The sequence below is a fragment of the Megascapheus bottae genome, chromosome 13, assembly GCF_031878675.1.
Source record: "Megascapheus bottae isolate mThoBot1 chromosome 13, mThoBot2.hap1, whole genome shotgun sequence".
Classification (NCBI taxonomy): Eukaryota; Metazoa; Chordata; class Mammalia; order Rodentia; family Geomyidae; genus Megascapheus; species Megascapheus bottae.
The window spans coordinates 36,621,796-36,649,235 of NC_143521.1; the positions used below are offsets into that span (position 1 = coordinate 36,621,796).

General features: G+C 43.0%; 1 protein-coding gene across 2 annotated transcripts; it reads left to right on the forward strand.

Annotated features, from left to right (window-relative positions):
* Positions 1-26,515, forward strand: Bend4 (BEN domain containing 4). 2 transcript variants are annotated; one of them, XM_090343661.1, is made up of 5 exons: positions 1-757; positions 8,338-8,904; positions 16,894-16,985; positions 20,708-20,948; positions 23,036-26,515. In XM_090343661.1, exons 1-5 carry the CDS (start codon positions 241-243, stop codon positions 23,251-23,253), a joined length of 1,635 nt encoding a protein of 544 aa, XP_090199787.1. In that variant the 5' UTR covers positions 1-240; the 3' UTR covers positions 23,254-26,515. The 2 variants fall into 2 exon arrangements, with proteins under 2 accessions (XP_090199787.1, XP_090199786.1); XM_090343660.1 differs by having other exon boundaries at positions 176-757; positions 20,708-20,877; positions 23,036-23,128.
* The last annotated feature ends 925 nt before the right edge of the window (positions 26,516-27,440 follow it).

A 27,440-nucleotide genomic window follows, 5' to 3' on the forward strand; every position in this document is an offset into this window, starting at 1 on the left:
AGCGCTCGGGCGGCAGCCCCCCGCGCGGGGGCTCGGAGATGCCAGGCTCGGCGACAGGCGGCGGCGGCGGCGGCGGCCACGGCGCAGACACACACCCTCCCACTCGCGCGCTCGGGAGCGGAGCCGGCGGGCGGGCGGCCGAGGCGCCCTCGGAGCCCAGTGCCAGGCTGGGAGGAGGAGGCGGAGGAGGAGACGGAGGAGGAGGAGACGCGCGACGGGGATCCGGCCCGGAGGCGCGGAATGGAGGAGGAGATGCAGCCGGCGGAGGAGGGGCCCAGCGTTCCCAAAATCTACAAGCAGCGCAGCCCCTACAGCGTCCTCAAGACGTTCCCCAGCAAGCGCCCGGCGCTGGCCAAGCGCTACGACCGACCCACCCTGGTGGAGCTGCCGCCGGCGCGGCCGCCGCCCCCGCCGCCCTTCGCTCCCCACGCCGCCGTCTCCATCAGCAGCAGCGAGCCGCCGCCGCTGCCGCCGCCGCCGCCGCTGCCGCCGCCGCCGCCGTTCCCGACGCAGACTTCCTACCCGCCCGCGCCCGGCCGGGCCGCCGCCGCCGCCGCCTCGTCGTCGTCGCCGTCCTGCGCGCCCGCCGCGTCCCAGGGCCACCTGAGGACTCCGGCGCCGCCGCCGCCGCCCCCGGGCCCCGCCGCCTCGTCGTCGTCCTCCTTCGCCGCCGTCGTCAGGTACGGCCCCGGCCCACCGGTGGCCGCGGCCGGCAGCCTCGCGGCTAGCGACGGCGCCAGTCTGGAACTCAGCGCAGGTACCAACTCCGGGGCGCAACTTTCCCCGCCCGCCGCGACGGGGTGCGGGAGGGATGCGGGCGAGGTGTGGGGGGGGCGGGCACGACACCCTCGCGGGCGTCCGGGCCGGGGGACGGTGGGGTGGGGAAGAGCCGTCCCGGAGGCCTCGCGCGTTCCCCGCGCCCCGCAACTTCTGGAAGATTCCCTGGCGGCTTCCGACGGCGCGCGCGCCTAACAGGTGGTGGCTCGGTTCGTGGTGCGGCGGCGGCTGGGCTCTCCCGGCGGGGAGGGCAGGGGAGAGCGGGGCGGATGCCCCCCGGTGACGGCCGCGACGGAAGGGGGACCCTGCGTTGCGCTTTATCCGCGGCCACTCCACTTTCCCCCACGCTTTACCCCCTTCCCTCCCCCTGCCCACGTTTGTTTTTCCTTCTCTCCAGCTCGTGTCCGTCCATCCGTCTGTGTCTCTCCCTCCCTCCCTCCATCTCTTAGACGCGTTCACTCCAGCTCCCCCGTGGGCTCCTTTTCTGCGCGTTCCGTCTCTCTGCCCCCTTTCCGCGTCCACCCTGACCCCCGGTACCCGGCGCTGCCCGCGGGCGCTCGTGGACTCGGGCGCTGAGCTCGGGGTCCGCGCGCCGGGCCGGCCGGGAATCTAGCCTCTGCCCTCCGCACGCGTGTGTCCTGCCCTCGCCCCGCGCCCCCATCGCCACCGCACTGGGACGCGGGTTTCTTGGCCGCACTTTCCGGCCTCTCCCAAGCTTCTCCGCCCTCGCCTGGTAGAAATGTTGGGGGGGGGGCACGCGCCCCAGGGTCCCAAAACGCTTCTCTAGGATCCACAATCAGCAAGCAGACCGCCCCGCCCCCCGACGGCCTGCGGGACTGCGGGGAGGGACCGTGCTGGTGGGCTTGAGGCCTGCACCGAGGGCCAGCCCTGCGCCCTGAGCACCCACAGGCCAGCTCCCTTAGCTAGTGTGAACTAAAGTTCCTTCTCAGGCCTTTTACAGCACTTGGAAGTTTTCTGAATGCTGTGTATTCGTATACACGGGAGTATTTTTTTTTTTCCTCCTTCTCCCTGGTGAAAGTAGGAACGCTTTGTCTCTAAATGAGTTATGGATGAGCTAAATGTTCAACTGTTTGTCAATATTTTGACATGTGAGGGATTGGTTTTGAGTCAGGTAATCTAATTACAGGTTATCAGAAAAGACTTGTTCTGTCACCTCCCTCGCACATTTGGAGATGCTTGAAGGGTTTGAGTGGGATTCTTGCTTAGGCTTCCTTTTTGTTTGTGGGGTGGCTTCTTCCCCCCCTCTCCCCGGCCAGTTGCAGTTGACCCAATATTCCATTGTGTGTTTATATTCATTGTTAGCTGCTTGCCTGCTTGCATTTCCCTCTTTTTTTTTCTTTGAGGTTCATTGGGATCGTATTCATGGATGTTTATTTCCCAGCTCTGGCATTTCCTTTTTTTATTGTTGTTTTTCTGCAGTTTGGGTCTAGTTTCTATTTTATTTGTTCGCTGTTTAACCTTAGTTCCACCATGTCCATTGGGGGATTCCCCCCCCCCCCACACACACCTTTTACAAAAGAACTTGGTTTCAGCTTTTTGTCTTCTTGTACTCATCCTTTCAGGCTTTGCTATCTTCCAATCTTTACTTCCCCTTTATATATTGTGAATCTGCCTCCTCTTATTTCTGTTTTTATCTATATCTTGCTTTTCCTGGGCACGTCCCTATTCTGTAGGCTTCTTTGTGCTGCAGTCAGTTGCCATCTTTCCAGTGGTTCCTCTGGCTCTGAAAGTTTTTCTGCTGCTTTCCCCTCATTTGGAAGAATTTTTGTTTTGTGGTCCCAACCCCTTCTTATTTTGTTTGTTTTGTCATTGTCTTATGGTAGATATCAACATTGCTCTCTATAAAGGTGTGAAGGAGCTTATTTGGATGCCCTTCAAACTTCCCTGTATTGCTTTCAAGGCTGGTTTTAAAATGTTCATTATTTAGGCAGTCCTGGGGTTGAACTCAACCTTGTATTTGCAAGGCAAGCCCTCTAGCCTATGCCTCCTGTCCTCAGTTCATTCTTAGAGATGGCTTAGGGAAGGTAGTTAACAGAGACTGCTGACTGCCTACTACTTGTTGGAAAGGTGGAAAATGGAATGTAGATTACTTCCATAAACTGAGTAAAATACAGAGGCAAAAGGGAAAAAAGCCATAGAACTATAAATCATGAATTGTGGTGGTCATTTTACCCATCAATGGGCAAAGCCTTCGCAGCAGACCCAGGCATGTGAGTGGCCATCATCAGAGGGACAGCCACATAGAGAGCTGATTGGCTCTTTGAGGAGCTAATAGTTTCACTTTGAACCAATGAGCTCATGTACACACTAGGGCTATTTAAATACATGGGGTGGGGCCTGCTAGAGCTTTGCCTGTTGAACCCTCACCACAGTGTGATGTCTCACTGCAGTATCTCACATCACCTCATAAGCTGAAAATTGTACAACTTCAATATGATCACATGAGTTTCGATAGAAGGAGAGGCAAAACTTGACTGTCCAAGGTAAATGTAGTGAAAAGATGAAAGAGTTGAAGTGAATCTTATTTGCCATTAAGTGCCATAAGCCATTGAGAAGAGAAACATGATTAAAAATAGATTTTTTTCAACAATCTTATAAAATCTTATGAAGAGTGTAATTTTCCTTAAAAGAGGTAATATACCGTGGTTTTAAAAGCATATTTTTCCTCTGTGGGAGGCTTAGAGTTAAAACCCACGTAGATCTTGATATGCAGCCTAAATTTGGCATCAGGAAATGGGAAATTGCATCTTTAAGCAGAGTACAATCAAAAATGAATTACAATAAATCCTATATAATTGCATAGGTCATTCTCTTTAATGAGATTTTATTAACCTGACTGTCAAGCTTTTGAGTCAGGCAGATATTTTATCTTCTTCAACTGATAAAAGTGTCAGCTATAAACCACCATATAAATATTCATAAATCTACACATCTGTGGCAGCCTATCAGCATCATTCTTTTGGACATTAAAAGCATTCTAATTACTTTCTGTCTAGCAGAGCTGAAATGCTGCCTGTTATAGTATGTGCTTGGCAGGCATGATTGCTTTTGTTTGCCATCACAAATAGCAGCATCCTATTTTATATACCGATGGTCCAGAAAATATTCAGGGATTGACTGAGCAGGATGAATATTAGGAAGCACCATCTGGTTTTGATAGCACCGAGTATATTAACTCATCTGTTAATTTTTGACACATCATTGATTTATTTATTTAGAAAAATTGCATGCTGTTTTGCTATGTTGATGTTGTCATTATGAAAAAAAATTGGATGGCATTTTTCTTTAAAAAAAAAAAGAAGACATTGTTCATGAAGGGCGATGCTTTCATTTTCTTAACTTTTATTTTCTATTCCAAGAAGTCCTCTCTTACAAAGAAGTGAATTTAGTATTTTAAGGAAATCATCTATTTTGAACTACTTGAAAGCTTTTATGAAAGATATATGGAATACATGAGAGTAGGCCACTAAGAATTTCTTCTGCATTTTTAATATTAATGTATTTCACCCTTCAGTGGACTAAAATCAAAAGGTTACCAGTAATCTTGACGACTGTGATCTCCCTCATAGAAACAGGGTTCTCTCGGGATCTTCTGTGATGGCACATTCCATGCAGGCTTTCCTTACAAAAAAGGACATGAAAGTAGGGAGGCTGTGTGATGTCTCCTTCTCCTTCCTTCTCCTAGTCACTATGAGATTTTGGATGGATTAAACCAATTAAATGCAGAAGAATTTCACGAAATGAAAATTTTAATTAAAAATAAAGGCATGACTTTTTTGAATCCGACCAACCACCATTTGCAATGTGATATTATCTCCCAACAGGCTGCATGCACAATGAAGCAAAATGAATGAGAACTGGTCATTTTTAAAGTGGTTTGTGGTTGTGATTTATTACTGTTTTTCGGTATTTCCTTTCAGGGAAGTTGGAGATATACAGCAGGCAGTTTTAAAGCCCCTTTGTATACTGCTGTCTCTGCTTCTCTGCCATCTTTGAGTATAACAAGACTTTATAAGTAGGACAAAAAGTTGAAAAAAATCAAAATACATGTTGATACTTTGCTCAGTTAAGAATCATAAGCCACGTGCTGCTGGCTCATATCCATAATCCTTGATACTAAGGAGGCTGAGATCTGAGGATCACTGTTTGAAGCCAGGCGGGACAGAAAAGTCCATAAGACTCAAAAACCAGAAATGGCACAGTGGTGCAAGGTGGTAGAGCACCAGCCTTGAGCACAAAAAAGCTCAAGGACGGCACCTAGGCCCTGAGTTCAGCCACAACGGACCCCCTCCAAAAAAATCATAATCAACAGCCATTCCATTGTGTTGGTATGAAAACTATAAATTTTACTTGTTAATAGCAGTGGGCATCACATGGCACTTACAGGTCTAATTACATTCCTCTAGAAAGCCTAAGTATCACTAGTTGCCGTGTATATTAAGAGGAAAGAGTTGCTGTTTTTCCTAACAAATATAGTACTTATATTTTTCAAAGTCTTATCAGCATAAAAATACTGTTAAGATATGTTAAGGTAATGAGAGGGGGAAATTCAATTTGAAGGGTTCATAAGTTTTTCCTATATCTATTCAGAGAATGAATGTGTAGGCAGACTTCCCAAAACTGCAGACAAGAACTATTTTGATTGTAACCTTTTTCTGATACAGAATGCACTTTAATAGATTATCTTCATAACATAGTATATTACATAATGATTTTTTCCTCAGCATGTTATGAGTTTATCCTTCAATTAAGAAAACAAATCACACTTGTCCCTAAGCCAGTTTTTTTTCCCTTAAAAATCTATGCCATAATGAGATTCATCAATATGATTAAAACTGCTCAGTGTTTTGCAGTACATTGGACAGATACATTTGAGCAGCCTCTTGCTAGGCAATTCTGTTTCAGCCTTTCTTTATGTTTGTCCCTTTTGTCAAGGTTATGTTAAAGGTGAATAGACCGAAATCAATTGGGACAAGGCTGATTAAAATGCAAACAGTAAATACAACTTCAGGTCTAGAATGGGATTATAGGATTAAAATGAATGAAAACTGCTGTTGTGCTAGAATTGAACATTCCCAATCAATACCATCCTTTGATTTTACTAATAAAAGAACAAAAACTGGGAAGTAAAATAATGAGAGTGGAACATCTTAAGCCTACCCCCTCCCTTATGAGGTTCAATCTTTTACTTTCTTATTTAAATAATAGTTAGGTCATTGTAAAGAAATGGCATCCAACGTATTTATGAAATTCAGGACAAAAGTATAAAGTGGGCCCACAAAACATGTGTGACATAATTAAAAAGCTTGAATGAAGCTAATAAACTGTTAAGTAAAATATGTTTTATTAATTCACTTGAATGAACAGATAACACTTTCATAATACCAGGCTTGCCCTTGGAGGTTTTCACTCAAACCCCATGGTCTTCTCTTCTGCCTCACCTTCCATCCTGAGTTGGGACCTCAAATACACACATAGAAATACCCCAGTCTATACTTTGAGCCCTGGCACCGTGGTCTGTCTGACTGGATGGCTCAGGAAAGAGACCAGAATTCACTTCTCATTGTTTATGGAGGGAATTCTTAGATCTCAAGGATTTTGCCATAGGAATATGATAGGCTGGGAGAGGAGGGTAAGGCCTGGGCTTCCTCCACCTAGGTAAAAGGATGAGTAGAGTAGTAGCCACACTGTGTCTAAGAGTAAGGAAGTACCATCCCAAGGGCGGGCCTGCCATCCCACCCCACACAAGTTAAGATTTGTTTTATTTTCTTTACTGTTTCTTCCCTTCCTTTCTCTGTCTCCCTTCCTCCCTTCTCCCCCCTCATGCCTCAGTTTCCCAAGTATACATATATACCTATAGGTGCACACTACAGTGCCTATTTAACATAGAGGCCTCTTTAAGTGTGGTATGAATTGGCCCCCTGTCTTATATTTTATAGAAGGTTTCTTACAATCCTTCCAGCCCCATGGAAGCCCTCAAACATCTCATCTTGTTTTGTTTTGTTTTTTTGTTTTTTTTTTTTGGTGGGGTGAGAGCATAACCTTATGGTAGAGTGCCCACTTAACATGCACAAAGCCCTGGGTTCGATTCTTCAGTACCACATACATAGAAAATGCCAGAGGTGGTGCTGTGTCTCAAATGGCAGCACTCTAGTCTTGGGAAAAAGTGTCCAAAGACAGTGCCCAGGCCTTGAGTTCAAGACCCAGGACTGGCAAAAAAAAAAAAAAAGGCAACAAGTTAGCATTTTCAGGGACATCCAGTGGCTAGCACTATTTTATTTTATTTTTTCCTGTAGGTTATGGAGCTTGAACTTGGCCTGGGCACTGTCCCTGAGCTCTTCATCTCAAGGCTACCGCCCTACGCCTGGAGCCATAGCCCATTTTCTAGAGGTTTATTGGAAATAAGAGTCTCATGTTCTTTAGTTCCCCGGCTGGCTTTGAACACAATCCTCAGATTTCAGCCAACTGAGTAGTTAGGATTATAGGCATGAGGCACCACCCCTTTAGACTAGCAGTATTTCTATCATAGGATTATTGACATCTGCAGTCTCCAGTATTTTATTTGTTGCTATTTATCTGGGTAAGCAGAAAAGGAACTAAGAGACATACTCTTACCACTATTTAAGTCCTACCAAGTGTCACTCCATTTAGAATGGCCCATTGTAGAGGGTAGCAAGGACGAAGAGAAGCTGCCTTGTCATACACGGAAGCTGTTTTTCAAGAACCTTAGGCTGACAGCAGTAAAAATTTTTCACAAATTGGGAGGGCTTTTTTCTTACTTTTTTTCCTTGGTTTTCTGTTTGCTTCCTGCTTTTCACTGCTTAGTAGTATGCTTTAGAATTCATGAATGTGAGCTAGGAGATCTGACAGACTGATGGAAGTCTCTGAGAAGAGGCACTAGTGATTTTCAAATGATGCTGATCTAGGCCAACATAAGTATTAACCTTGACAAATCCAAGTTAAAAAGCATCATAGTGAACACAGATGTTAGATATCACAGTTTTGTGCTTTTCCTTTGCCTGTAGACTCACTCTTTGTTTTACTTGAGATTTCTAGTGAGCTCTACAAAAAGACTTATCTCTTTTCTCCAGTTTGCATGTGGAGCTGTGTTCTCTCGACAGGGATTGTATCAGCTGATTAATAGCAAGGGCACGAGGGCACTCCAGAAATAGAAGTAATGATTGCTGTAAGTCCTCCTATCAATGAGGAATCGAGTATCAGTGGCTAGCTCAATTCATTAGAGTAAAGATATTAATGAAGCCAAAGGTGTGCAATTAGACCTGCAGTGCCACAGAGGGAACTCTCTCCATGGGACAACAGAGTCAAAGCTCAGCTCTTTCTTAGAGGAAAGAGCTGATAAGGGAGGGCCTCTCAGGAATCTGTGTGTCTTGTTCATAGTGGATTCGTTGCCTTGGTTTATGACAGAATAGAAATGCCTATTTAAAAAATATGATTGAACATTAAACTCAAAATTGAGGATTTTGCTTCTTTTTTGCCTTTGGCTGTCAGCCACTGATATGTCTTTTAATTTCTTTTCAGAGAGCCGTATGATCTTGGATGCTTTTGCCCAGCAATGCAGTCGTGTTCTTAGTCTCTTAAATTGTGGAGGAAAACTTCTGGACTCCAATCATTCTCAATCCATGATTTCTTGCATAAAGCAAGAAGGTTCTAGTTATAATGACAGACAAGAACCATGTCACATTGGAAAAGGGGTCCACAGCCAGACCTCAGACAGTGTCGACATAGAGATGCAATATATGCAAAGGAAACAACAAACATCTGCCTTTTTGAGAGTTTTCACTGACTCCCTCCAAAATTACCTGCTCTCGGGGAGCTTCCCAACCCCCAACACATCATCGGTCAGTGAGTATAGCCACTTGGCCGATGTGGATCCGCTGTCAACCTCCCCTGTGCATACACTAGGTGGTTGGACTTCTCCAGCAACATCCGAATCTCATGGTCACCCATCTTCTTCTACACTGCCAGAGGAGGAGGAGGAGGAGGAAGAGGAAGGCTACTGTCCTCGATGCCAAGAGCTGGAGCAGGAGGTTATTTCACTGCAACAGGAAAATGAAGAGCTCAGAAGGAAGCTAGAGAGCATCCCAGGTATGCTGCTCTATTACTTGCAGGACAATTGCAGCTCTTCTCATTGGTCTTCACTGTTCATCTGTAAGCACATATGGTGGACCCAGTTTATTTTTTCCAACACTTTGGAAAGCCTCCCTTAGCCTGCCCATGACAAATAATTTAGTGATAAGCCACCCAACCTGTTATAATCTGAACAGTGAGAACACTGAGTGAAGGACACTGTCCCTTAATGTTTTCACTCATGGTTGCTGCTTTTCCACTTGAACCACACCTCGACTTCTGGCTTTTTGGTGGTTAATTGGAGATGGGAATTTCATAGATTTCCTTACCCCAACTGGCTTCAAGTGGGATCTGCAGATCTCAGCCTCTTGAGTAGCTAGGAAAACAGGTGTGAGCCACCAGTGCCCAGCTATGTGGCACTGTCCTAAAAGTTACAAATATGCTTATAATCATTAAGAATGGTGGATGGTCTGTGATAGCCTGAATTGTGTCTCCCTCTACAAGTTCATATGATGAAATCTTGAGTAGCTCAGAGTATGACTACATGTAGAGGGTAGGGCCTTAAAGAAATAGTAAGTGAAGTTAAATACGGACAGAGAAATCCAGTATGAATGGTCTCTTTATTAAGACTGGAGTGTTCACAAAGATGACCATGTGGGGCTGATAAAAAGGCATATAAACCATGTATATAATCTTTGTTTGGCGTTGGTCCTAGGCTTGAACTCAGTGCTTGGGCACTTCCACTTCACCACTGCAGCCATAGCTCCACTTACAGCTTTTTTTTTTTTTTTTTCCAGTTCTGGGCTTGAGGTCAGGGCCTGAGCACTGTCTCAAGGCTAGAGCTCTACCACTTGAACCTCAGCACCAGTTCCAGCTTTTTCTATGTATGTGGTACCGAGGAATTGAGCCCGGGCCTTTGTGCATGCTAGGCAAGCACTCTACCACTAGGCCAAACTCCTGGTACCACGTACAGTTTTTTTGGATGCTTATTGGAGTGTAGAGTCATGTGGACTTTCCTGCCTGGGCTAGCTTCAAACCACAATCCTAAGTACCTAGGGTTTCTGGCAAGAGCCACCAGTGCCCAGTAACATATTATTCTTTTCTTTTTTTTTCAAGGTAGATGCAGTGGCTAGCATGCTAGCACTAGGAACATAAATGTGAGTGCTACAGGCAGAGCCCAGGGGGTCCTAGGTCTCCTCTTTGTCTTTTCAAGGGTATACTATGAAGGAATTTGGAGAACCACATATCCTTTTCTTTCCTAAAATGAAGCCTTCATACGTAGAAACTTTTCTTGAGGTGAATTAAAAGAAACAAGCCTGTCAGTCTGCAAAAATAAATGATTTCACTTGAGCAACTTTAAAAGGCAGGGTGAGGGGGGAGGAAGATCTTATTCCTTATCAAAAACAGGCTGGGAAGGAATGTTATTTCTGACCCCACCTTTCGTATTAGGTGCAACATATCCAGGACAGTCTTAATGACGACCAGGCAACTGAGCATCACAATTTCACTGTTCTCCCCAGGAAAAGACACTGGGCTGAGGGTTTGGCCTAGTGGTAGAATGCTTGCCTAGTAGCATGCAAGAAGACTGGGGTTCGATTCCTCGGTACCACATACATAGATAGAAAAGCCAGAAGTGGTGCTGTGGCTCAAGTGGTAGAGCACTAGCCTTGAGGAAAAGCCCAAGGACAGTGTTCAGGCCCTGAGATCAAGGCCCAGGACTGGCAAAAAAAGACACTGACACTTGTTTTTTGTGTTAGATCATCACAGTAGATACGTTAAAAGGTTAAGCTTCTTTCAAAAGCAGTGGAATTAGGTTAAAAGGGAGAAGTCACAAAAGGAAATGCTATTTGGCTCAGGGATAGGAAGTACTGAATGAGTTTATTGAAAGGAAACAAACAATAGAATTTCTCAGTAAAAAGTAAGCACACTCACAAAGGAAGGTGGATATGAGATCCTGCACTTCATCTCATTTAGGATGCCACTGGATATAAAAGATCAATCCTTGTGCACCACTAAAAAGAGAAGAAAGAACACTGTTAAATTATAATTATGCATTATAATTATCTTAAGACACAATGTCTATAGATAGATAGTAAAGTAAAACCTGTGGGCCTGCAATCATGAAATGTGGTAAATGTCTTAAAATTCACTTAAGTGCCAAATATAGGAGAGAAAAGTTGTTTGTTGATTTATTTATTTTTGCTAGTACCAGCAAGGTACTAGAACCTTGGCTTTTTTGCTCAAAGCTGTTGCTCTGCTACTTCAGCTATGCCTTCAAGTCCAGCATTTTACTGGTTAATTAGGGCGATAGTCTCAGGGACTTTCCCTGCCTTGGCACAGTCCTCCAAGTCTCTGCCTTCTGAATAGCTAGGATTACAGGTGTGAGTCACCAATTCTTGTGTATGTGTATGTGTGACTGGCAATCTGCTATTTGAGTTACTCCTCCACTTCTAGCGTTTTGGTGGTTAATTGGAGTGAAGCGTCCCATAGACTTTACTGCTTGGATTGGTTTTGTACTCTGACCTCAGATATCAGCCTCCTGAATAAGTGGGATTACAAATAAGAGCCACCAGCACCTGGCTTGATTTTTTTTTTTTTTTTTGGTCGTGAGTCTTGGGTATTGTCCCTGAGCTCTTCAGCTTAAGGTGAGTGCTCTACCACTTGAGCCACAGTGCCACTTCTAGTTTTCTGATGGTTAGTTGTTGGAGATAAGAGTCTCATGGACTTTAATGCCCAGGCTGGCTTTGAACTGCAATCCTCAGATCTTAGTTTCCTGAGTAGCTAGGATTATAAGCATGAGCCACCAGTGCCCAGTACCTAGCTACCTGGCTTGATTTTTTTTTTTTTTTTTTTTTGGCGGTCTTGGGGCTTGAACTCTGGGTTTGGGCGTTGTCCTTGAGCTCTCCAGCTCAAGGTTAGTGGGCTACCACTTGAGCCCCAGCGCCACTTCCCTGGCTTGATTTTTTTTTAAACAAATTTTTTATTGTGTGTATGTAACGTATATGATGTGTATGTATTAGGGTATAGAAGTAAAAAAGCAACTATAGTGAAAAAATTGACATCCACCTGAGTTACCCTTTCATGGTATTTCTCCACACCCCCCCCCACTTGGTTTTTTTCAAGGCTAGAACTCTACCACTTGAGCCACAGCTTTTTCTGTGTATGTGGTACTGAAGAATTGAACCCGGGTTTTTGTGCATGCTAAGCAAGCACTCGATCACTAGGTCAAACTCCTGGCCCTTTTATGCTATTTTTGTAGTAAGAGCAGCTAAAACATAGTCTACAGGCTAGAAAACTAACCTTGAGTTATACCATAATGACCCTGTTAGTGCACTGTTATTTTCTAAGTAAGAAGATTAAACATTTATAAATCAATGTCAGGTTTTAGATAAAGGAATTTTACAAGAACAAAAGGTCCTTAGAGTAACTGCAGTGCAAACGTGTTTGTTAGCTGTTGCTTCTTCCAAATCATTTAACCATTCTGAGTCTCAGTTTCCCCTTTCATTAAGCAGAGTTAACAATTCTAAAAGTACTAATAATTCAGTAAGTAGTGAGTAGTGAGACCTCCTGTGTCTTCCAGTGAGTACTTGGCAAATGTCAACTTGGAGTAAGAGCTGTTGAGTGTATGGCCTATATCTCAACAGGATCCTGAGTTCCAGGCCAGGCTGGGCTTCTTGGCAAGGCCCTGGCTTAACCCAAATCAAAAAGAAAAGGACAGTCATCCTATACCTAGCAATACAAAGGCTTTTAAGTGCTTTCCCTGGAGTAGAAGGCGCTGTTCTGACCTTGTGAATCACAGAGACCATGTTTATTAGAGGTCTTCAGTCCACAGTATTTGGTCTCCTCCCAGTTTCAGCCATTTTCCATTTCTGGATTCTACTTCTCAAGCACCTGTGGGCTTGGACCCTCTTCTTTTTCCCTCTGCCTTCACTGGGGCCCATCTTATCACTGACCCTTGTGTGCAATGGGGGGAGGGGGGGAACACCGGTCTCACTGCTCCTTTCCCAGATTCCCAGTGGCTCCACTTCAGCAGCCCCAAGGTCTGAAGTGGCAGAAAGCCATAAGGACTTGACATATCCTGTGGAGCAAGTTCTAGGGAATCACCCTCCACCACCCCCCCACACACACCAGGGTAACCCTGGAGGCCCTTAGTTCCAGGGTCCTTAGTTTTAGAAATAATAACCTCACTGCCCATCAGTTACTCAGCATTGCAGTTCATGGGACAGTTTATGACTCGGCAGCCAGACACTCTGTGCCTTTATTCTTCTTTACTCCCGCTAATCTTCCTAAAGCAGTTGAGAAATTCCTGGGTGTGCTGAATGCACAGATGCTCTCTTGTGTAACAGACTCTGCCCCCAGCTCCAAAGCAAAGTTAAAGACTTTAACAGTGCATACTTTTGTTAGGTTGTCATCAAGGGCGTGTTTGCTTTGTGTGTTTCTCTTGATGCCCTGATAAGAAGAGCAACAAGTCATGTGAGGTCTGTGAGGGCAGAGATTAAGTCATGCCCAAATTCTCATATTCTGATCCACTGTCTGGCATACTGTTGTAGCTGTGCGCATTAATTGAATTGAAAACAGGATGTTGTCATTATTAAAAATATAATTGTTTATAAGCTAAGCAGTACTTAAGGCTGATAGTTTCTTAGAATTTCCTTTTAGAAGATTGTATGCTACAGAAACAATGTGAATAGGATCCTTAACACCGATTACAGATTGTCAAGAGGACAGTAAGAAATGTCACCCTCCCAATAAATGTGTCTGGGACCTATTTTGAAAAGTTTTTAAGTCTTTCAAAAATCACTATTTAGCGATGTTAAATAATGCTTTAGGAAAGTATACAGAAATTGATACTAGCTGGGAGGAAAGGTAAACACTTAACAACTCTAGCACTTGAGAGGGTGAGGAGGATTGAAAGCTCACTACCCAGCCTGGGCTATATAGCCAGACCTTGTCTCAAAAAAAGAAAAAAAAAAAAGAGTCTAATGCAGTCAGGAATTCAAAACATATTCATTCTTAATGTGAACAAAACTAGAATGGGAGTAGTTGCCTTGGAAAAGAACCTTAATACTATAATAACTTCTTGGTTAGTAAGCAGGAAGTCAGCATTAATGTGACCTCTGAAGAATAAACTAGATTCTTACTCTTAAATTATTGTTATCTAGCAATATGCAGTACTAGGTACTTTGCTCAAGCTTACCACTTTGAGCCACAGCTCCATTTCCAATTTTCTGGTGGTTATTTCTAATAAGAGTCCCACAGATTTTCCTGCCAGGGTTGGATTTGAACTGTGATCCTCAGATCTCAGCCTCCTTAGTAGCTAGAACTATATCTGTGAGGCACCAGTGCGCTGTTATTGATGTTTATACAGCTGGAAATCCTGACCCAGTGCCCTATTTGGAGGATTGCCCAGAACCACACACAATGCACTGGCTGGTTAGTCCCCATCTTGGAAAGTAACATCCTTACATGGAAATTCCACACCATAGTTGTCACAGAGCTGTAGATTTAAAGAGCAACGGGGCAGAAGAATAGATTTCCATAATTCCCTTTGGGGGTGTTGATGTTTCTCCGGGGTAGGCAGTAGGACATTGCTCTGATTCCTCCATTTTCCAGATTGACTGACTGACTTATTTTTGGCTTTTTCACAGAAAATACTTAATGGACCCTGTAACCTACCTGTGTAAACCTAGGCAGTTATCCAAAGAGCCCCTGGCCAAGAGTAATACCAATATTCTAGGATGGGGAGGAAGGATCTAGAGGGCCTCTGCCTTTTAAAGGCCTGGGATGAAGAGCTTCTGGGAAGACAGTAAAGGATAAGGTCACTAAGAGTGCTACTGGGAGTGGTTATATTGGCTAAATGTGAGCTTTGATATCAGCCTTCTTGGACTTCAGCCTTGTGCCCAGGCATAGGCATCAGTGCACAGAGCCTACTGCTTAAATAGAGCTCCAGTCACCAATAAGTACACATGTACAGTTCTATCTTTTACCACCACCTGAATCAGTGGTCAGAGCTTAGTAGTGTTGATTAAATATTAGGTATGGAGAATTGGAGAATTGGCCTGGCATCTCTTCCAGAACTGTATGATCAACTCTGAGGATTGTAGAGGCAAGGTCAGGGGGAGAAAACAGTCATGGAGATACTTTTTGTACAACTGTTCAGTTGTTGTGCCCACTCTAGAAGTTTTTTTTATTTACAGTACAGGTTGAATATCTCATCTTTGTATCAGAACTGTTTCAGATTCCTTATTTTTTTTTCCAGCGTTGGGGATATTTACATATACATAATGAATGAGAATGAACGAGAGGTGATCCAAATCTAAACATGAAATCCATTTATATTTCAGATGTACCCATGCACTACAGAATAACTTAGTGCACCTATATATTGGCAGCAACCCATTATATAAGTGAGAACAGTATGGCATTGTCTGCTTATCTCATTGATGCACAATTTTGGAGCATTGTGAAAATTTTTCAGTGTTGGGGAAAACAGGAGTACTGGTTTTTATAGGGCTGAAAGGAGTGGGGTGCCAGTGGCTCATGCCTGTAATCCTAGCTACTCAGGGCCGAGTTCTGATGGTCATGGTTTCAAGCCAGCCTAGACATGAAAGTCTGTGAGTCTGTGAGAGCTAAAGAGCTCAAGGACAGTGTCCAGGCCCAGAGTGTAAGCCCGAGGACCAACCAAAAAAAACCCCTAAACACACACACAAAAGAACCAGCAGTTAAGTGGTATCTCAAGTGATAGAGCTCTGTCCTTTAGCTAAAAGTCTGAGAAAGAGCACTCAGGCACTTGAGTTAAAGCCATAGTAATGGAACAGGGGAAAAAAGTATATTAGTCCATTTTACATTACTATAATGAACTATCTGAGACTGTTCGATTATAGAGAAAAGATCATTTAGTCTACAGGTTGGAGTGCTAAAAAATCCAAACAACATGGTACTACGTCTAGCACATCTCCTGCTGTATTACATCATAACAGGTGGCACATTGATGGGAACAGAGGGAGATAGCACAGGGAAGGACTGGACTTGATCTTTCATGACAACCCCATTCTCAGGAGCTCCTCAGCATCCCACTGTCTCAGTTCCTTTCAAGACCATCATCTGTTTCACCCAGACATCAGGCATTAGACTCTTCCTCTTAAAACATTCTACCAGCTCTCAACATCACCAGGCGCCAAGCTGCCTGCACATGAACAGTGTGAATGTTATGGGTCAGATGCAGTGATTTCACATCTGCAATCCTAGTGACTTGGGAAGCTCAGTTTAATGTCAGCCTAGCCAAAAACGAAAGTTTGCAAGAGCCCCTTTTATCCAACAAGCTGGGCTCAGTGGCCTGTTACATGTCTTTCTAGCATGTGAAAGTTGGATCAAGAGATTCCAGGCCAGCCTGAGTTAAAAAGTTTAGTAAGAGTCCATCTCAGTGAAAGAAGTTAGGCATGGTGGCACACATTTGTTACTTACCTACAGTAGAAAACATAACAGAACAAGCACAGACCAGGCCTGGCCTTGGGCAAAAAGCAAGAGCCTATCTCTTACAACTGGAGAGAGTTGGGAGTGGCACAGTAGTATAGTATCTTGTCTACTAAGGCCCTAAATTCAAACTCCAGTAACTTAAAAGAGAAAAATCTGTGAGATAGTTCAGTACTTCACTTTCAAAAAATGCCCTAGTTGTTCAGGCTATAGCTAGAATCAAAGAAAAGGAAACATGTTTCTTCTGTGAGTCATTCCTTATTATCATTGTTGACCCAGATTTCTCTTGGAATAAATTGGACTTGAAAGTTCTTATCAAACCCTGCTAAATCCTAAAACTTATCCCAAAACTATAGCATCTGTTCTATATTTTACAAAATGAAATAACTAAATATTAAATGAAAAAAAAGATTCTATTTTCTTTGGAAAGTTAACGTTTTTTAAAAGATCATATCAACATCTTTTTAGATCTCAGAGTATATTGTGATGAAGAGAACTCTTTTTTTGATGTAATTGTTGCATTCTCTTCCCCAGTGCCCTGCCAGACGGTTCTAGATTATCTGAAGACAGTGCTGCAGTACCATAACCAGCTCCTGTTGCCACAACCTGCGGACCAGCCAACTGAGGTAGGCCTCCGGGAAGAGAAGTTCTGTATGTAGTTCCCGTAAGATGAAGAGCACACTTCTCTAGGAGCCTCTCAGACCACACCTCCTACTTCATTCGTATGTGTGGCACATTGCTCGAAGTCTTAATTCAGGACTAGTTACCTAATTACTTACTAGCAAATCTATACCTGTGTCCTCCATTTGCATATGAATCTGAAGACTGAGATTTATTCATTCTGGGTTTGGGGTTTTGTTTCTTCCTGATTTTTTTTGTTTTGTTTTGTTTTTCCCAAAGGTGACCCAACAATAGGTCAAGGTTGTGGCTATTTGAAGAGGGTATAAAAATGGGGGAAATAATCTGTATGTCCCTAGGAAGAGACCATTACACTTTCAATATTCATCCTCATTTTACTGTACTTTTTTTTCTCTTTTTCTTTTTGGTCAGTCCTGGTGCTTGAACTTGGGGGTCTTGGCACTGTCCCTGAGGTCTTTTGCTCTAGACTAGTTGTACCATTTTGAGCCACAGCTCCAGTTCTGATTTTCTGTTGGTTAACTGAAAATAAGAGTCTCAAGAGCTTTCTTGGCTGGGCTGGCTTTGAACTACTATCATCAGATCTCAGCCTCCTAATTAGATAGGATTATGGGCATGAGCCACCAGTGCCCAGCAACTACATTATTATCATTTTATGTACATGAACATTTTCTCCTTTTTAGTATTTATTACATATTATTTCTATTAACTATGCTGAAACCAGGTTTATACTCTCATTTATAACCCACAGGGCATTCTGAGTTGTATTTGGGGCTATAAATTGCTGGTTCTCTTTCTTTTCTGTTTTCTGGTGAAAATTGCCTCTAAATGCTATTTCTGTATTTTGTGAAATGCATATTTTATGTGGAGCTTCTGCCTTTGGATAAATGCTGAGCTCCTGTGAAAGTGGATTTTGCTAAGAATTTGACATAACCCCTGTTTTGAGTCATTAGCTCTTAGATTGTGAAAGTACCTCCCATCTTAAGGAAACAGGGTTAGGGGCAAGAAGAACAGGTTCCCCAGCTCTATCTCTAAGGTGTAAGACCTTGGAAAAATATACAGTCTCGTTTTAAGTGAGCTCACATACTGGGAGTTTAAAAATTATATAGTGCTAAATAATCTTAAAAGCACCTTGTACAGTCTCCTTTCCTTAAGGCTAAGAAGTGTGTTTATAAGAGACCATTACTAAAAGAAGGGTTTAAATTTAGGATGGTCAGGGTTCCTTCTTAATGGTACCTGTCTCTGTTGCCTTCAGAAGTTTAACTTTGCACATTTATACTCATCATGTGTTTAAATGTCCCAGCTCCACAGTGATGAAAAAAATCAAGAGTATTTAACTGGAGCCACCCCTTCTGTGTTTGCTGTTGTAGCCACCATTGCACTGGGCTGGTCAGTTGACACGTGCACTACTTTAAGGCAGGCTCTGTTTGAAGCCCTGGGAGCAGAGCATTGAATAAAACCAATTCTCAAGAGCTCTTTGTTGGGAGATTTGTGGACTCTTCACTACAATTAGCAAGCTGCCATCATTATCCCTATTTTGACAGGATGGAGCTAAAGTTAAGAGAAAGAAGATAGTCAGTGCCCAAGAGTGAACCCAGAGTCAGCTTTGTAATTACCTGAGTACTGCAAGAAAGGAAAGAGAAAGGAGCCTGTGTGCAAAGTGCTTGAGGCGAGCTCGCATCTCGGTCTGCTTTTCAGACACTCAGTAAACGGGTGGCACCTATTAGTAAAGTTCTTCCACAGAAGCACAGTTAGTGGTTCCAAGCCAACCAGCCTTGGATTCTACCTTCCTACCTTCCCTAGACTGCACCTGGTGCCCTGAGGGCCAAGAGCAACCTGCTCAGAACCTGATAGTTCTTCCCTCTCAGGGAACTCCCTTTCCTCTACCCAATCATACCCACTAGCCTTATCTTTGTACAAGCCACTGCTGTCTCACTTAGGAATCATCTGTTGTCTATCTCCCACACCCTGGTTCCCTGAGCTGGCTGCCTTCCCTCTTCATTTCTCCCTCTCTCATTTTCTTTTGACACTGCCCATTCCCACTCATGACTCACTCTTATTCCTAAAGTCTGGACTGGAAGATCATCCTGTGATCTTGTGCTTCCTGTCCAATTATCTCTGGACACAGGGTCTCCTATTATCCACAGAGATACCAGTTCATCTGTGCTCCCAAATACTCCATTTATTCATCCATTCCTGTTTATTTACGTTTGTATGTATGTATGTATGTATGTATGTATGTATGTATGTATATACCCACATATTATTTTTGCCAGTTGTGGGGCTTGAACTGGGTGCCTAGGCACTGCCCTTAAACTCTTGCTCAAGGCTAGTGCTCTACCACTTTGAGCCACAGCACCACTTCTGTTTTTCTGGTAGTTAATTGGAGTTAAAAGTTTCAGGGACTTTCCTGTCAGGATTGACTTTAAACAGTGATCCTCAGATCTCGGCTTCCAGAATAGCTAGGATTATAGGCCTGAGCCACCAGCACCTGGTACCAAATACTTAAGCCCATTTGGCATAGGTCTTCTATTTTACAGTGTGGTACAGCAAGTTCAAGAAATTTTCTCAAGTTAATTTGTGAGAACATGAAAGCAATGTTGACTTTAAACCCAGCCTTTCAGTACATAAACTACTACCATAACTGAACTTTTGGTGCAATTCAGTGATGGTTCCTAAGCAAGTCTGGTGCCACCTCTTTGCTTCTTTGTTGCCTTCTGTTCTGCTTACCCTTCTCAATGCTTCAATAAGCAGAACACTTTATAAAGTAAAACCCTGTCAGACCTAAACAGGGCCAAATTTATAACCTGTAATAAATTTACAGTAGTAAAAATGTTGAATGAGTTTTTCTTTTTTTAAATTTTGTACACCTTAATTACTGGGGAAGAAGTATATTAAAAGTTGAGATCACGGGTTAATTAATTTGTCCTGGACTGTAGAATTTTATGGACAGCCAGAACTAAAGTAATGGTCAGGTAGGTGCGATTGACTCAACATGGCCTATAAATGTTATAGAAATTCTTGTAATTAGTCCCTCTGCAGCTATTTAGCCTGGGAGTTTTATAGCAGACATAAATTATGAAGGTGAAAAGTAAAAAAAAAATGAGTTGATATAGTATAGTTTGCAGAAGCTATAATTTGAGAAAATGTTTTATATTATTATATTTTCCCTGTTTTCAGTTTTCCTTTTTCTAAAAATTCACTCTTTAATGTTGTATCCACTGTGATGCAATGACTATCAGATGTTAGGTACATTAAACACAAGTAATGTTATTAAAATAGACCACCAGCATCATTTCTAAAAGAACTTAACTGCCAGCCAAAGGATGAAGGGACCTGTTTGATCACACTCTTCAAAGTCATTTTTGCATATTTTAATAGATTGAAAAGGAAAGTTACAGGTTATATTTAAATAGTGTTCCCTGTCATTGGATCTTGACACATTTTAACCTACCTGTTAAAATGCGAGTTATAAATAGGTCCTCTTTCAAAGGTGTTCATTATACCTCATTGGCTCTTGTTATAGAAAATGCAAATGTAATTTGAAAAGTGCCCGTTTCTGAGTGTGAGCAATTACTTGTGCTCTTCAGTACTTGGTTCATTGTCAGCACAGCCACTTGGTTAAAAAGCATGTTTGCCTTTGAAATGGAGATCGCTTTGGCTTCTGGCTGACTGGCTTAGTAGGTAACGAGAAAATATTTTGCTTTTCCAGGGAAGCAAGCAGCTGTTGAACAACTATCCTGTCTACATAACGAGTAAGCAGTGGGATGAGGCTGTAAATTCATCAAAGAAAGATGGGAGACGACTCCTGAGATATCTCATCAGATTTGTTTTCACAACGGATGAGCTTAAGTACTCATGCGGCCTTGGGAAAAGGAAAAGGTCAGTGCAGTCAGGAGAGACAGGTCCTGAAAGACGCCCTCTGGATCCAGTTAAAGTCACATGCCTCCGAGGTACTGCATCCTTCCTCTCAGTGTCCACCATCCGTGATCCCATTTCACCGCATTGGCTGTGGCTCCCCGTACAAGTGTTTATTAGCCTTACTGTATTTTTATTTCTTTCCACTGAGATCTTATAGGTTTTTCATGTGCCCCATCTACTTGGTATTGAGAAGCTCTAATCAAGCTTCATTTGCTTTAGTCTTGTTGTTCTCACTTATGGTACATAAGCATTGCATAGCACTTCATGTTTCATGCTTTAAATTCAGATTTTCTTTTCTACCAAAGAAGGCCTCTTCCAGCACAACTGGAACACAGACTTGTTTTGGGGGATTTTTGTTTGTTTGTTTTGTTTTGTTTTTCTTTTAGGAAAATGTAAAATAATTGGCTTCCATTCTAGCCTGGGTTCCCTAACTAGCTTTCTTTCTCAAGAATACTTGGTCTAACTCATTAAATTTGTATGGAATTTGGTTTTCCTTAGTGCCTGAAGTATACTTTTTTAAATTTTTGATCAATGAGTTTGAGTGTTAAAAAACATTTCTTAGAGCTTGGTGATGATAGCTTATGCCTGTAATTCTAGCTACTTAGGAGGCCAACATCTGAGAATCTAGATTCAGAGCTAGCCTAGGCAGGAAAATCTGTGAAACTGTGATTTCCAATTTACCACCAAAACAGCTATGGCTCTAGTGTTGGAGCACGAGCCTTGAACAAAAAGTTAAAGGACAGCACCCAGGCTCTGAGTTCAAGCTCCAGAACCAGCTTATGTGCGCATACACACACTGAAATAGGTCTCTCAGAAAGCTCAGGTGTGTAGGCATTTTAATAGTAATTTCATCAACTACAAAGACATTGCTGGTTTAATCAAAATTTTTTCTAGTGAGGAAGTCAGTCCATTTTTCCAAAAGTGTCACCAATACAACTTTAGCAGTTGGGATGCTCTCTTCCCCTTAGGGCCCAAGAGTGCAGCTGAGATTCCTGGCCAACCCCAGAGATTTTCTTAAAGCAGAGAAGGGGAGGCATACATGCTCCTGGTCAGCCTCGGATTTTGATGGAGCCGCTGGTGCTGATCTCAAAACATCAGGAACATAGGCATTAGTGCCCTAGAGCAGCACCTTCCAGGTCTGGGAAATTCTCCAGTGTTTCTTAGCAGATCTATCTCAGTTTCGCTCACTCCAGCATTATGGAAGGTGGTAGGAGTTACTAGCAAAGGCACTGTTGAGGTTGAGGGTTCTACCAGCTTCTACCTGTGTACCACCCAAGGAAGCTGTGCTTAGGCTTACAAAAGAAAGGAGCCAATTGATACGAGGAGTCCCAGCTGAATGCCTCTGCAGAAGCTTTATTCATATTTACATTTTAAAAGCAAGTTAGGGAAACAGATTAAAATACATCACAGAGGTCCAGTGCTGCTATGATGAGATGTCTACCTCGCCAGTGCCTACAGTCCCCAGCATACTTCTATGGGGTCCCATCTAGCCCTTAAGTAAAAATATATATATAAGCAAGAAATGAGGGCCATCTGCTGAACTGCAACGGTTCTTCCAGGCAGGCAAGCTACCTTCTGGTGAAATTAAATACTTAGATGACATGGCATTGAAAAAGTACTTTGCTAGTTCATATGCAGATAGTACAGCAGAGGAGAGAGTGGTGTAGCCTGTAGCCCATATGAAGAATTCTAAGAGTAAGTAAGGAAAGCCTTTCTAAACTGAGATAAAGTTACCTCATGCATTGAGACCCTGGAACTTTGTTGTACTCCATCTTCAAACTAGCAGCTACTTAAAAATTGGTGATAGTTGCTATGCTTTTAGAGATAACTTTCTTGAATTTCAAGCATGTAACAATGTAGGTTTTGGAATGTGCTAATATACCAGGCAATGTACATGTCCTATCCTAATTAGAGTTGACCTTTCTTTGCAGCAGCTAAATGCTGAAGAGGTTTAGGTGGCATAAGCTGGGTGTGGCATGTGACGTCATCACAGCATTGCATTGGCTCTCCCATGAAACTTTCCTTATAGAGCATCTGTATAAGTTATGCAGCCTGCTCTGTCGTTCTCTGCCAAAACTAGCTGTGTTCTCTCTCCTCCCTGTTGTGTATATTCCCACAGAATTCATTAGGATGCACTGTACCTCCAACCCTGATTGGTGGATGCCTTCAGAGGAGCAGATAAACAAAGTGTTCAGCGATGCTGTGGGCCACGCCCGACAGGGACGGGCAGTGGGGACTTTCCTGCACAACGGTGGCTCATTTTATGAAGGGATTGATCACCAGGCTTCACAGGACGAAGTCTTCAATAAAGGTTCACAGGATGGATCTGGGGATTAGGGGACAGAATCTCCCACTGCAGCAGCTGGTCTTTTGAGAGCTCCAATTGTGAATTTCTCTTTACTGTGACCTGAGAATCCAAAGCATGTTTTCCTATAATACTTTACACATTCTCAACCTTAAAACTTGACTTGTTGCCATCATTCCCAAATAGAAATCCATTTTGGGGTTGTTTGGGAAGCCTGTGGCACCCACATCAGACTTTAGGACCATTATATTATTAAAAGAAAAACTACGCTTGATGTAAAGTTGATTACTGGCTAGACAGTAAGGTGGGAGAAATGGGGGAGGGGCTTCTAGTCACCTGTCCAGAATCTTCAGGTAAGCCTTGCCTCTTGAGCAGAGGTGAGCCCCAAGGAAGAGAGGTTGATGTTCCTACTCTAGGGAGAGCTCCTACCCATAGACTGATTTTAAAAAACAAATATTCTCGTATTTCAGTTCAAATAAGTTGTCTTTATGTTTTCCAAAGACTCAGAATTCTCAGCAAAGACACAGAATGGGTGACATTTATGCTCCCATCCATTATTACAAGGTCTATCATTAACAGAAAATTCAGAAAACAGAGATTGTCTGTATAGACAATGATCAATTGTAGTTAATTACTTTTTTCTATTAGAGAAAAACTCCTCTGTGTTGTTTAGACAGGCTTTTTGTGATCTCTGGAGTTTACAAACAGTAGCTTTGCATTATATCATTCAAAAAACATCCAAAGATCTAAAATCATTTTCAGATAACTCAATTTCCTGAACACCTAGATCCATCCTTTGCTCAGCCTTAATCCAGCTTTGTCTACATGCCAAAGTGATGGGTTGAACAAAGAGAACTCTCATTTTGGGGCACTGAAGACAAAATACATGGTGTGACTGATGGCATTTATTGCATCGATCAGGATTTTTGCCATGTAGGCACAGCTTCGAGGCCATCCTGACTACTATGCAATAGGCTTGTCAGTGGTTTTTCTGAAAGTTGAGGGCCTTTTGTGTGCCTACTTGATGGTTAGAATTTGTATGAAACTTCTGTTTTCTGTTATTTTGACAGATTTCATCAGTGAAACTGTTTCATCCCAAGTGTGTGTGCCTCTTCTCTCTCCTCCCCAACTGTTCCCCAGAATTCCTAAGCTCTGGCTAAGTTCACACTGGTCTCTCCCACTCATGTCCCCTGTGTAATGTAAATTACTAGTGTCTTTGCAACCTTTCCTTACCAGAAAACATTACAGAGGTGCTAGAAATCAGCATTCAGCCTTGGATGTGAGCAGATATATTGGTTATTACCAAACTTGCCCAGATCACAGTTTCCTTTGTTGAGCATCAATCTAAACAGGAAACATTGTAGTAATGGTCTTATTGGAAGTTACTAATTTTCTACCAACACCAAAGTTTTAAGAATAGGAGAGAAATTCAAAGTGATGACCATCCGTTCACAAACTGGTTTTGGCCATTTTATCAAAGTAAAATCATAAATGACCATTTACATGAAGTAATAGTGGATATCCAGTGTATGGGAATTCCTATGCAGCACATTCCTCTCTAGCCTTTCTTCTGACTGTCTTTTAGCCACTGCTTAGCTTAGTGTTTATGGAGAGGGTCATTTGCCAGATTTCTCTAAAGGTGTAGGAAAAATTGATACTGAAATCACAGTATCAATTAGCAGTAGTACTTTGAAGTAAAGGAAACTACATGGGCAGATGTATTATTGCTTATGAGTGCGGTGAGACTAGTATCTTTGTACATCCAGAGTTGGAAAAGAACTTGATGTTTGTGTAGAGGCTTTGGCAGTCGGTCTCAAGAGATTCTTCTATGATGGGCAGAGGAAGACCCACCGTTGCTTCATCTTTCTCACCTCACCTTTTGTATTTTGCCTGGCTGTAGTCATTCTAGCTGTTTTTCCTCTTTCCCCCTTATACCTGCAGTCTTTGACCCCAGTTAGAAAAACATTTAGTCTATCTTGTTGGTCTCTTAAGTTTGACATTTGTGAAGATTTCTTTCCTATCCTAGAGTCCTTTGTGGTTCTGGTCCTCCCTAGGGTAGCAAGAGCTTTGTATGCTCGCTCCCTGCAGCCTTCACAGTGACATGTCCTTATCACAGGTGTGAGCTGAGGGGACAGGAACTGTGGAGCATTTGAGAAAGCGCCTGTGATAGTTTATATACCAGCCTTGCTCCTAAAGCACATTGGCTCTCTTATCCCCTTCATTTCCATTTCAAGTGAATTATTCCTCTTATAAAGCGGCTTGGCAAGATGTCACACTGACCAGCCATCCTACATGTGACGAAACCAAGGCCTACTGGGAAAAAGTGTTCAGCACCAACAGCTACGCACAATGTCTCTAAGGTCTACAACTTAGAATTCTCTCAGCCCCTGACCCACCTGTTGCATTCCACTCCTGACTGTAATTACTGTATTTCTTTAACCTCCACTGCTTGTTCCCAGGTCCTAGCATCCACAGATGTGACAGCATCTGCTCAGATATTCTGCTGGATCCTCTCCTTAGCATCTGACCATTTAAGACTTCTGTGCTACCGGGTTTATCAAAGCTTCATGATCATCTAACACTTAAATCAGGGCTTACAAATGATGTCCATTTGCTTTTTGGTAAGGTGACCTAGATGTGGACAAGCTTACAAGTTCATCACTTAGCCTTGATGCCATTGTTGCTCTGCAAGCCTTTGAATTGATCTCTAGACACCTGAAGGCACTGCTTATCTTATTGATTGAATTTTCCACATCTCTGTCTTGACTGTTGAACACATTGCCCTAACAAGAAGCTTATTCTTAGTTGGCTTTGACCATTCTTGATGCTTCATTGTTGAGAGAGGGAAGGGGTGCAGAGTGCTTCTGACCACCACTGAGAGTAAATGCTGTTTGGGGCTCTGATGAGGTGGGCACAGAGTCCCAACTGTCAGGTCAGGTCCATACGTGCCAGCAGTGACAGCAGTGTCCTGCTTTTTCGGGATGGAAAGGGCAGAGGCTGTGCCTGCTTCCCGCAGTGCATGGAAGCCCCCAGCACAGGCCCCACAAGGTTGGGGTAATCCTGGAATGACCTGTCTTGCTGGCCAGGAACCCACGGAGGGCCGCAGTCTTCTGCAAGCAGTTCATGAGAATGCAGCCGCATCCCTTACTGCCTTTGCCTCTTTAGGATCTTGTGATTTCACCTCGGCAATAAACTCTTTCAAGAAATGTTGTAAACACTTAGTCTGGAGCGTCTTCTGCCTTAAAGTGCTTTCCCTCATCCTCTCCTGGCATTCCAGTGCCAACTAGAATGCTTAGGTGACTGACATTTGTCATTTACAACCTTCACCAGGAAGATGAGGGTGAGTCTCCACTGACAGGAAAACGGAAAAGCATGTGAGTGACTTGTGTGGGGAGAGTAAGGGAATAGAAACAGCTTCTGTGTATTCCATGTGGCAGCATCTTTTTAAGTCCCATACCTACTCTCATACTACAATGTTTACACCAAATCTGGACAATAACCCCAACTTGATAGAGCCTGCAGGTTTTTGTTTTCTGTATGTCTCCATTACTTTCAGTGACTTGTTTCTCCTTTCTGTTGCTCTCAAAATGTCTGTATCATTACATAACAAGGAATGCATCAGAAGAGCAAACATGCATTGCCCTTGTTGGTTTTTTTTTTTTTTTTATTTGGGGAGGGTGTTTTATTTCTGTGTGTTCATTATGTAGTGCTGTGGATTTAACCCAGGGACTCTCAGCCCCCCTTTGCATTCTGTATTCTGTATTCTGTATGTGCTCTGGACCTAAACCTATTCCTTCTTGACTACCTCTTTAGTTTCCACTTAGACTTTAATTACCTTAAAAAGGATCATTCCTAGAAAAGGTTTAAATGTAAGTTTTCTCATTCAGTGCTATGTCATTTCACAGCACAGATCTTTGTTAATTTTTGACAGCTTTCCTATACAGATTTGTAGAAATGTAATAGCGATTTTGCGCATATGGTGCAAGTCTTGCTGGTGTATGTTAAATGTGGCGACATTTGCCAGAACTGCTTGGCAAAACATGTCAACTAGAACGCTTGAGTCAGAACTCTAATGTAAATGTGTCTAAACAACAGTATGTATCATGATGTATTTTTGTAAACATGGTGATGGCTTCTTTCAGTCGTGCAAGTATTGGATAAAAATAACCACTTCACTTGAAATAACAGGAGAATGTCACTCAGCTGATGGCAAAGCTAC